Source organism: Odocoileus virginianus, unplaced genomic scaffold (genome assembly GCF_023699985.2).
Source record: "Odocoileus virginianus isolate 20LAN1187 ecotype Illinois unplaced genomic scaffold, Ovbor_1.2 Unplaced_Scaffold_19, whole genome shotgun sequence".
Lineage (NCBI taxonomy): Eukaryota > Metazoa > Chordata > Mammalia > Artiodactyla > Cervidae > Odocoileus > Odocoileus virginianus.
This window is the reverse complement of record NW_027224281.1, coordinates 781,529-793,038: the sequence shown is the minus strand read 5'-3', so window position 1 is coordinate 793,038 and position 11,510 is coordinate 781,529. Positions and strand designations below refer to the sequence as shown.

At 39.2% G+C, this 11,510-nt stretch overlaps 1 protein-coding gene and 1 pseudogene across 1 annotated transcript; both read right to left on the bottom strand.

Annotated features, from left to right (window-relative positions):
- Window positions 1-571: 571 nt before the first annotated feature.
- LOC110148306 (olfactory receptor 8B8-like) lies at window positions 572-1,504 on the bottom strand. The gene has a single exon (XM_070462983.1). It carries the CDS (start codon window positions 1,502-1,504, stop codon window positions 572-574), a length of 933 nt encoding a protein of 310 aa, XP_070319084.1.
- Window positions 1,505-8,505: 7,001 nt separating this feature from the next.
- LOC139033578 (olfactory receptor 8B3-like) lies at window positions 8,506-9,450 on the bottom strand (annotated as a pseudogene).
- Window positions 9,451-11,510: the final 2,060 nt, after the last annotated feature.

Genomic DNA, 11,510 nt, shown 5'->3' with positions numbered 1-11,510 from the left:
TGAAATCTCTGAGGTAAATATGAAACCAGGTTAATGAATGATGTTCACAGCTACAAAGTGGGGTATATTACAGAGTTTTTATGGAATCTGCTATAATTGTGAAACTGGCATTTGAATCATAGTCCTGACCACAGTAGGGAGAAAGAAAAGAGTTAGGACAGATTATCTGACTCATGCTTCCAGTGGCACTAGTGGCATTTAAGAAATCCCTCAATGTGCAAGGTGTTACTTTATTGATCATTCAAAATCAGACTTTAAACACACACTAGTGCTACTTTATTGATTGTTAGCAGTACTGTTCATCTTCCAAGTGAAAAAATCCATAATGATAATTTTAAAAGAGAATAATTTATTTCTTAATGCTTCTCTTAAATGAGAAACATAAAGAAAACATAAGAAAATTGTGAAAATGGTGACAAAAAGACCTAAACATTGGAACAATTTGAGAGAAGACTCAGATTTCCTTCTCCGTGGTGAGAAATAGGATGAGAAAGCTGCCACTAAAACTATTAAAAATAAACACATGGAATCTCCTGTCCTATGACAACCTGCACAGAGACATTGATTCTAATCAAAATTTTCTCCTCCCCAGGGTTTTCCTCAGAGCAAGTTTAACATCTTTGTTCCTCAAGCTGTAGATTAAGGGGTTCATCATGGGAACCACATTGGTGTAAAAGACAGAAGAGATTTTGCCCACATGCATGGACCCAGCAGATGACGGTTTAAGATACATGATTGCCCCTGAACCAAAAAACAGAGAAACAGCAATCATGTGGGAACTGCAGGTGCTGAAGGCTTTGGACCTGCCCTCTGTGGAGCATATTTGGATGATGTTGGAGAGGATGAGGCCATAAGAGACAAAGATCGTGAGACTGGGCACAATGATATTGATACCCACCACAATGAAAACCACCAGTTCATTCATGTAAGTACTTGTGCAAGAGAGCTGGAGCAGAGGGAGGATGTCACAGAAATAGTGGTTGATGGAGTTTGCATCACAGAAGGTCAGTCTCAGCATGCATCCAGTGTGAGCCATGGCACCAGAAAATGCCATCAAGTATGAACCAAGCATAAGGCTGGAACACACTTTAGGGGACATGGCAACATTATACAAAAGTGGCTTACAGATGGCCACATAGCGGTCATAGGCCATTGATGTCAACACATAGCATTCAGAAATGACAAAAAAACAGAAAAAGTAGAGCTGAGTCATGTACTCCATATAAGAGATCATATTCTTCTTTGATAAAAAATCTACCAGCATTTTGGGTGTAAATACAGAAGAATAACACAGGTCTATGAAGGACAAGTTAAAGAGGAAAAAGTACATGGCAGTGTGTAGGTGTGAACTCAGCACAATTAGTGTTAACAAGCCAAAATTTCCCAACACAGTGACCATGTACATTACTAGAAACAGGAAGAACAAGAGAAGCTGAAGATCTGGTTGGTCTGTTAACCCCACCAGAATGAATTCAGCCACAAAAGAACCATTTCCAGGAGCCATTCTTCTCTAAGGGAATCTGTGGACACAGGAGAAAAGGGTAACATTAGAGAACAACTCAGCCCTTCTGACAATTATCTCATCCTACATGAAAGTGTACATACTGAGCATGTCTGAGACTAGCCAACCTGGACCCATAGAATCTGCCTTTACCATTATCATGATAGTCAGTGACATAGACATTCCCTTACCAGAGGCTTAAGACATTAATTACACAATGAACATCGCAAACAGCCTACGGAGAGAGGGAAGTGCTGCCATATGCAAAACATGCCAGAGAAAACTAAAGAGAAGAGACATGGATGTGCCAGGACAGAATCTTCCTTCTCACATCTCATCATTTCTTCATTCACTTAAGCCCTCCCCTCACCAGTAAAATTACACTTGATCTTAGCCAAAAGGCCGAGAAGTGATCACCAGTAAAATTAGAAGGCAGATACCCTAGCTCCCTGGTGCTGACCTCTAGTACATTATAGACATGGTGGAGTGGGAACCACGGTGTCTCTAAACAAAAACTAAGGAAGAAAAGGCTAGAGAAGGTTAAGTTACTGCTTCATTTCACAGAATAAAATCCATAAATGTAGAAAAGTGAGAGTCCATTCAGAGAGAAGGAACTTACTGACTGAGATACTGCATTTTCTGAGTCTCTTAATCTCTGAACCCTCTTTGATCTCCTGTGAACATACTCCCCTGACAGTTTCACTTGAATCTCAGGACTGCACACAACGGAAATGAAAGTGGCAGATCTTATACCTCTGGCCTTCCATCTCAGAACAGGACAGGCATTAAATCAGCAGAATTCAGAAACTCACCCTCTTTGGTGCTAACCCTGTAGTTCTGGAAAGGAAGTTTCAGGTTTGAGGTTCCTTAAATTCTAAAAGGATGCAGCCCAGACCAAATTTCAGATATGCCTTGGAAATCTTTCTGACCTACACACAACACACACAAATGTTAATTTCAGATTATGACTTCAAGTCTTCTTAAGAAGCAGGGGGAAATTTACAGCATTGTTATCAGGTTTGCCACTTGATAAAACACAGAAGATTGAATGTGATTTAATGATGCAGCATGCTTGATTATAAACAGGGCGGAAGCTTACTCAGTCTCTCCCCAGGGAATACAGTGTATGTGTGTGCAAAGAAATAAGGGAGTTGGGTTTACAGTCTGGACCACAATCTCTGTTTAGTTCTTTAGGGACCCAGTATTTGAATCCAGCTTACACATCACTCCAGGGACTGTACATTCCCCAAGGCAGAGACAAAAGTAGACTCCCATTTTTCTATCATCTTCATCACTTTAGAAAAATCTATTTACAGATTCTTACTCTGTCTTTCCACATCCTAAATGGTAAATTTCCAGAGATTGCTTATAGGTTTCTTTATATCTTTACTATAGATTTTGCAAAGACCCTAGTAACTGATTTCTGTTACTATCTTTCAAGAGTTATCTCAAAAATTTTTGAGTTACTTTCTCCGTTCTAAAGTTTTTATGTTTAAACCCCTACTGGAAATTTCTAACTGAGGATCTAGCTGAGTCCTTAAATGTATTAAGTTATTTCATTAACTGAGGTCATCAATTCCTTCTTATCACATGGCTTTGAGTCCTACCGCCATGCTTACTAACTTGGGCACAGTGCTTAAACTCCACACCTCAGGTTCATGATTTCTAAAATAATGATGATAATGATAGCATCTTTTTCATTGTACTGTCTTGATGATGAAATTAAAAACTGTACAAAAATTGGTTAGAACAGTACCAGTTAAGTGGTATATAGTCAAACAATATCAGCTATCAATACATATGTTGTCAAAACTTCCAATAGGTCCTCTGTCATAACACTCACCAGGCATTCATTTCCCCCCCTAATTCCTGTGTCCCCCTAGACACTATAAGATCTATAAGGACAAACATGTCTTCTATCTTATTACTTTTCTCACAGTGCTGTGCATAGTGCAGAGTACACAGCAGGCATGCATAAATAACTCTGTAAGTTACGTTGTTCTTTGGTGAAAGCCTTCTGAGTGTTTCTCATGTTTCTCACATGCTCAGCATTAGGGTCTACAGCCACACTGACTTCAGTTTTTTATTGAACTATTGAATTACATGCTGAAATATGGTGACTCCAGCTGTTATTCTAGATTTTCCCACAAACTCCCTCTTATATGGCTATGGACACAGATGTTAGAATAAGTTCTGAAAGCACAGATCTGTTCCTTCCTAGTTTAAAATGTTCCATGATCTTAAGCTACCCAATGGGCAATTGAAACACCGTAATAAAGGCACACTGGAACACTGCAATAAAAACATAACTATCAAAACTATGATTCAGTTTTGGATAAAAGTAAAGAAACTATAAAGTCAAGTGAGAAGGTTTCCTTCTTAGTCTGAAAGTGCCAGGCTCTTTAACTTTTCACACTGCTAAAAATACGAGTGCCTCCAAAACACATCATCAAGACGGTTAAAAAAAAAAAGACAAAAACAACAGCAAATAGAATGAGAGAAATATGTTTGATAAGGACCTAGTATCCAAATGGGCTTCCCTGGTAGTTTAGTTGGTAAAGAATCTGCCTGCAGTATAGGAGACCTGGGTTCGATCCCTGGGTCAGGAAGATCCCCTGGAGAAGGGAATGGCAACTCACTCCAGTATTCTTGCCTGGAAAGTCCTATTGACAGAGGAGACTGGTGGGCCACAGTCCATGGGGTCACATGAGTTGGGCACGACTTAGTTACTAAGCCACCACGGTGTCCAAAATACATTGGCAGGCAAATTCTTTACCTCTAGTGTCACCTGGGGAGCACATTTTTTTTTCTTTTAAATGAGACACAGGTTCAATCTCTGGGACAGGAAGATCCCCTGGAGGTGAAAATGGCATCCCCTTCAAGTATTCTTGCCTGGAGAATCCCAGGGACAGAGGAGCCTGGTGGGCTGTAGTCTATGGGGTTGCAAAGAGTGGGACACAACTGAGCAAGCATGCACATGTTTTTAGCATCCAAAATGCATAGACCACTCTTTCACTCAATAATAAAACATACAATAGTCCAAAGAATGCATAGTTCCATGGATTGAAATACAGAGTCCATAAATAGATCCACATACATCAGAAACAATAATTTTGACAAAAAGACAAAGGCAATCTAAAGAAGAAATGACAGGCGTTTTACAAAGTGAGGCAGGAATAATTAGATACACAAAAAGCAAATAAATATACAAAGAAACTCAATGTGTACCTCACAACAGTAACAAAATTGTCACAAAATGAATCATAGGTACTCACGTAAAATATAAAATTAAGAAGTTTAAAATAGAAAAAAGGACAAGATGGTCCACTGACAGACAAGTGGATAAATATTGGTATGGAGTACTGCAACGTTGCTCAGTCATAAAAAAGAATGAAATATTGCCACTTATGTTATGGATACCTCTAATTGAAATAAGTCAGAGAAAGACAATAATGTATGATCTCATATGTGAACTCTAAAAAACAGAACAAAAATTAGACTCACACATACAGAGAACAAATGAGCAGTTGCCAGAGGAGATGGTGTGGGGGATGAGAGAAATAGGTGAAGGGAATTACAAGGTGCAAACATCCAGTTATAAAGTAAATGTCATGAGAATACACAACATAAGAAAAACAGTCAATAAAACTATAATAATTTTGTATGAGGACAGATGGTTACCAGACTTATTATGGTGACACTTTCATAATGTGTTTAAATATTGAATCACTATGTTGTACACCTGAAATTAACATAATATTTACATCAAGTATATTTCAACAAAACCAAACAGCAACAACAAGAAAATCTTAAAGAAGCCAAGGGCAAGAAGTGTTTTACCCATAAGGAACAGAGACAAGAATTACAGAGGGACTCTCACTGGAAACTATGCAATCAAAAAGAATGGAGTGAAATATTTAAAGTGTTGAAAAAAATCACCAATCTGTAATTTTAAATCCAATAATATTATCCTTCAACTGGAAAGTGAAATGATGACCTTCTCAGACAAACAAAATCTGAGTCTGTTGTCAACAGAACTGCCTTGCAGAAAATAAATACTAAAAGAAGTTTTTTAGGCAAATGAAAAAGAATATAGGTCAGAAGCTTGAGCTGACATTTAAGAAAGAGTATCAGAGGGAAAAAGTAGTCTCAAAAAGTTTGTCTTATTCTTCTTAATTTATCTAACAGATAATTGTGTGTTTAAAATAATAGTAGCAACAATGCACTAGTAATTACAATCTGGTTCTGTGAAATGAATAACATCAATGTCACAAGAGCACAGAAGGAAATAAGTAGAAACCGTCCAAGCTCCCTGCACTACAGATGGTATCATATAGAGTTATTAGAAAGTGGATTTGATTAAATTAAAACATGTATCATAAACTTTAGTATAACCAGTGTAAATATTTTAAAAGAAGGATAATTGATGTATTAGGATAGAGATAAAATGGAATAACAGAAAATGCTCAATTAAATCTGGAGAATAAGAAAACAAAGGGGAAGATTAAGAAACAAAGAATGCATCATGTGCACAAGTAGAAAACACTTATAAGCATGATATTAACTCAGGTTTATTAATACTGATGGTCCCCGACTTAGGACTGTTTGATTTATGATTTTTCAACTTCACCATGGGTCTAAAGCAAATATGGGTCAAATGCCACAAGCTGCAATTCCCCATCAATCATTTGACCATGAGGGTAAATAGCCCATACTCTTCCGATTGCAAAGCCTTTGACTTTCAGCACAGTATTCAATAAATTACATGAGGTATGCAATACTTTATTATAACTAGCTTTTTTCCTTTGCATATTTTAATCAAAACAACATTCTAGCTTTATGTTAGATGATTTTGCCCAACTGTAGGCTAATGTAAGTATGCTGAGCACATTTAAGGGAGGCTAGGCTAAGCCATGACATAGCCCCAGAACCCCATCGTGAGTTGAGAAAGCTTTGCAATCACTTTAAATGTATGTCGTACAGATATACCAATAAAAAGACAGAAATTTCCATAGTGGATAATGAAAGAAACACCAAATATGCACTGTCTAGAAGAAACTCATTTTAAATGTAAAGATTTAAGTTAAGAGTAAGAAGATGGAGAAATACATACCATGGTAACACTCGAAAGAAATCTGGGGTCACTATATTAATTTCAGAAAACATACTTTAAGGACATAGGAAGCTTACCAGGGACATTTAATCTTTAATAAAGAAGAGGTATTACAGAATGATAATAATTAAGCAGGCAGAAACACTGTAAGGATCCTATTGAAATTGGGAGATGAAATAGCATCTGGCAACAGCAGTATGTACATTTTTCTCAAGCTCACATGGAACAGTGAACGGGTTTCTCTTTCACCCACAGCCTGGATGCTTGTGGTAGCTAAGAACAGCAGAAAGAGGAAAGCAGTTGCTGCAGCCTGCTGGCTCTGAGACTGGCCTTCCTGTGCCTTCCCCCCAGGAAATCCGGGGCAGAGAGGAGCCTGCCTCCTCCATCCTGACCTTTCCAAGACTTGTCCTATGACCTGAATTCCAGGAAAATTTGCTCTGTAAGTACTAACTCTGTACAAACATAAAACTATTCACTTCCTGACATCTTGATGAATATCATTTTTAATACAGTCTTGAAATTCAGTGAATTAAGGAAGAGACTCAAGTAAAGAGAGCCTAGTCTTTCAGTAAAAGTAAGTTTGTTAGGGACGGCTTTTTGACCATTAAATTTGATGTGACTATATTTAGCATTAAAAAAAGATGTTTATATCATAAGTCCCAACTCTTTTAAAAATATTTCATAGTGTTCAGTAAATAGTCCATGCATTAGTTTGTTAGGGCTATTATAAAGAAATGCTATACTAGGTGGCTTAAAAAATAGGAATTTATTTGTCACAGTTCTGGAAGCTTTAAGTCCAGGATCAAGGTGTTGGCAGGTTTGTTTTCTCCTTGGCCTGCAGATGGCCACTCTGTACCAGTGTCCCCATGTGGATTTTCCCCTGTGAAGAATATTCTTATCTCTCTGTGTGTCCAATTTTCCTCTTCTCAGCCAAAACGTCTCCTTCTCATAAAAATCCTTCCTGAACACCCAGTCTGCAGTAACCATGGTTATTTCCTGTACCATCTCCTTAATTCAAGACTTTGCATGGCCTTCCCCTTCTATACACATGTATCTGTTTATTTGCTCATAATCTGACTCCTCCTGCTGCCCACTTGCACCCCACCTCCACCTTCCCATAGACAATTAGCGTTATGAGAGCACAAACATTGCTTTGTTCAACATGAAATCTCTGCTGTTTAAAAACACAAACTGATAAAGAATAGGTGCTCAGTTTCAATCTGTTGATTAAGTAAACTATATTATTTGTACCTGATGTCCCCGGGACACCTAAAGAGAAACTTTTGAAATCTTTATTTAAAATTTTTTCATTTTATTTATTTTTTAAAATGGGAGTATAAATGCTTTACAATGTTGTGTTAGCTTCTGCTGAACAACATGAATCAGCTATGTGTATACATATATCCCCTCCGTCTTGAGCTTCCCTTCCACCCTATACCCCACCCCTCTAGGTCATCACAGAACATCAAGCTGAGCTCCCTGTGCTATACGGCAGCTTCCGACTAGCCATCTATTTTACACACAGTAGTGTATATATGTCAATGCTACTGTCTCAATTCTCCCTACCCTCTTCTTCTCTACTCCCCGTGAAAAATCTGACAATCTTACCATTACTTGATATATTACCATTCAACTTTCTCAATTTAAAACGTTATAGTCTCTGAAAATAAGCTGAACAATGACAACTTCCCCTATTTTCTATGAAAGGATGAAGAGTTGATCCTCCTTTTCCTTACAGTGTTTTTTCTTATGAAGTGATTTATATAATGAGCTTAATTTATGCTATGATTTAAATCACTTGCATTTCTACTTTAATTTCTATGTTCTCCATGTCTTTATACATTGTGTGTCCATGCTAAGATGTGGCATCAATAACTAACAAAATTTTCATTCAGAATACTCTTTTCTTCAAGGTCTTTCTCAATGCAATTTGGACATCTTTGTTCCTCAAACTGTAGATGAAAGGATTCACCATTGGCCCCACAATGGTGTAAAAAATTGTGGACACTTTATCTTCATCCAGAGACCGAGCAGGAAAAGGCTTAAGATACATGAATGCAGATGATCCGAAGAAAAGAGAAACCACAATTATGTGGGAGCTGCAGGTACTGAAGGCTTTGGACCTGCCCTCTGCAGAATGGATGTGAAGGATGTTCAAGAGGATCAAGGTGTAAGAAATGGAGATGGTGACACTGGGCACTATGACATTGACACCCACCACAATGAAAATCTCCAACTCACTGATGGAGGTGCTTGTGCAGGAGAGCTGGAGGAGAGGAGGAATGTCACACATGTAGTGATTGATGATGTTTCCATCACAGAACGACAGTTGTAGCATGCACCCAGTATTGGCCATGGCACCCACAAGCCCTATCGCGTATACACCCACCATCAGCATGAGGCAGACCTGATGGGACATGGAGACCTTGTAGAGCAGGGGCTTACAGATGGCCACGTATCGGTCATAGGCCATCGACGTCAAAATACAGCACTCATCAATAACAAAGAAGGAGAAGAAGCAGAGCTGAGTCATGCACTCTGCATAAGAGATGATGTTCTGCCTCACAAAACTCATCAGCATTTTAGGGGTAATGATGGAGGAGTGGCAGAGATCAATGAAAGAAAGGTTGAAGAGAAAGTAGTACATGGGAGTGTGCAGGTGAGGGTTCAGAGCAATAAGAATAATCAAGCCAACGTTCCCCACCACAGTGACCACATAAATTGCTAAGAAAATGAAAAAGAGAGGCAGCTGGAGTTCTGGCTCCTGTGTTAAACCCAGCAGGATGAACTCGATCACTGAAGAGTCATTCTCTGGGGCCATTCTTCCCTAGGACATACCTGGAGAGCAGGACAGAGGGTGACGTTAAAATGAGTGCCCCGCTCTCTCCACCCAGCCCCACTCTAGTGAGAGAGACCCAGAACGCGAGAAGGAACCCCAGCCCACCCTTCTGTGCCTTTGTTTTCTCCTCTGTATAAAGGCTGAGGAAACTTTTAAAGAAGTGTATCAAAAACACTAATGGGCAAGTTCTACAGGGATAAAATTCTGTAACCTGAGGACTCATGACAGCAACATCTCTGCTCCGCTTCTGCTCTGACAGTTACCAGGCCCACCCAATGATCAGTGGTCATCTCAACAAAGAGGAAGCTGTCATTTCAGGGAATCCTCGACTTCCACAGATGACATTTGGAAGATGGATAACAGGACAGATAAAATTCAACACTCACCCTTCTGCACAGAGACTTCAGTGTTGGGACTTGCTACCTCTGCTTCCTTATTCTCAAGGAAGAGCAAGTGGCTCTGATGAATTTTAGAGATGAACACCCCAGAACAGAGATTCTTCTTCTTTGCTATTGTTTCTGTTTTGAGTGCGTTTTGGACTGAGAGAGTCAGAGCCTCAGGCTCTGAGGTGCCATGAGTTACAGGTCGTGGTTTCTGATGGTGGCTCTGCAGAGTGTCCTCTCCAGTCTAGGGGGTGGAAATAGCATCTGCTGGTGCCCAGGGAGCCACCTGCTAATATGACCCAGGGGTTATTGTGAATTGGGAAATCCTGGGGACCTGATTAAAACTTAGAAATCTTAGGTTTTCACTGTGTTTTCCCCAGAGATCATGATTTGTAGCAAAGAGAAATTACCTACTCTGCATTTAAGTTGAGTTCACTATAACAGTGATGTATTGGAAGTAAACCATTTTGCACACATTTTTGTTTGTTGACAAATGGGGCACATCCTCAAATAGAAATGCAGGTGACCTTTCCTGAATGCACAGCACCTACCCATCTATGAAATACTAGTCACTTATTTGTTCACTTAGTTTGTTTTCTCACATTTCTCACATACACACACATTGATATGCTCAGGTGCATTGGAATCTAAGTTCCATAAGGGCAGAGATTTTGTCTATTTAGTTCAAGGCTATTTTTGTAGCAACTTAGAGTAACACCAGGCATATACAGTAGGTATTGAAAAATATTTGCTTAATAAACACTGAAGGAATGAAAATCCCCTTTTCCCATGTTTATTGGGACCAATTTTAGATGTTACAATAGAATTATTACCCCACAGGCAATTAAGTCAATGTTTTTCTTTGTAGACCTGAGTGTAGGGCAGGGAAAACATCATGTTATGCTTGGGGGCCTCAGTTCTTAGGGCCTACACTTTTGTGGGTTTCTGATAAGTACTATTTCAGATGCTGAGGAATTATTAGGGGACAATCCTATGCCTTCTAGGAGCTTATGGTTCAAGAAAAGTACACATATATAAAGAAACACTTTAGTATTTGTTACAAATAAGAAGCCTGAGTGTGGAAGAATTGATGCTTTCGAGTTGTGGTGCTGGAGAAGACTCTTGAGAGTCTCTTGGACTGCAAGAAGATCAAACCAGTCAATCCTAAAGGAAATCAACCCTGAATATTCATTGGAAGAACTGATGCTGGAGCTGAAGCTCAATACGTTGGCTACCTGATGTGAAGAACCAACTCATTGGAAAAGACCGTGATGCTGGGAAAGATTGAAGGCAAAAGGATAAGGAAGCAGCAGAAGATGAGTTGGTTAGATAGTGTCACTGACTCAATGGACATTAGTTTGAGCAAACTCTGGGAGATAGTGAAGGACAGGGAATCCTGGTGTGCTGCAGTCCATGGGGTTGCAAAGAGTCAGACTTGACAGCAAATGAGCAATAACACAGTTAGTTATCATATTGAAAACTCTCTGATACAGCTGGTCTAGTCCTAAACACCCAAGAGAAACTCTAACTCATGGTCAGAGAGAACTGTGTATAAGAATATTCATAGCAGCACTATTTTTAACAGAATAAAGAAAATAAGGCTGTCCTGGTGGCTCAGTGGTAAAGAATCTGCCTGCCAATGCAGGAAACATGGGTTCAATTCCTGGGTCAGGA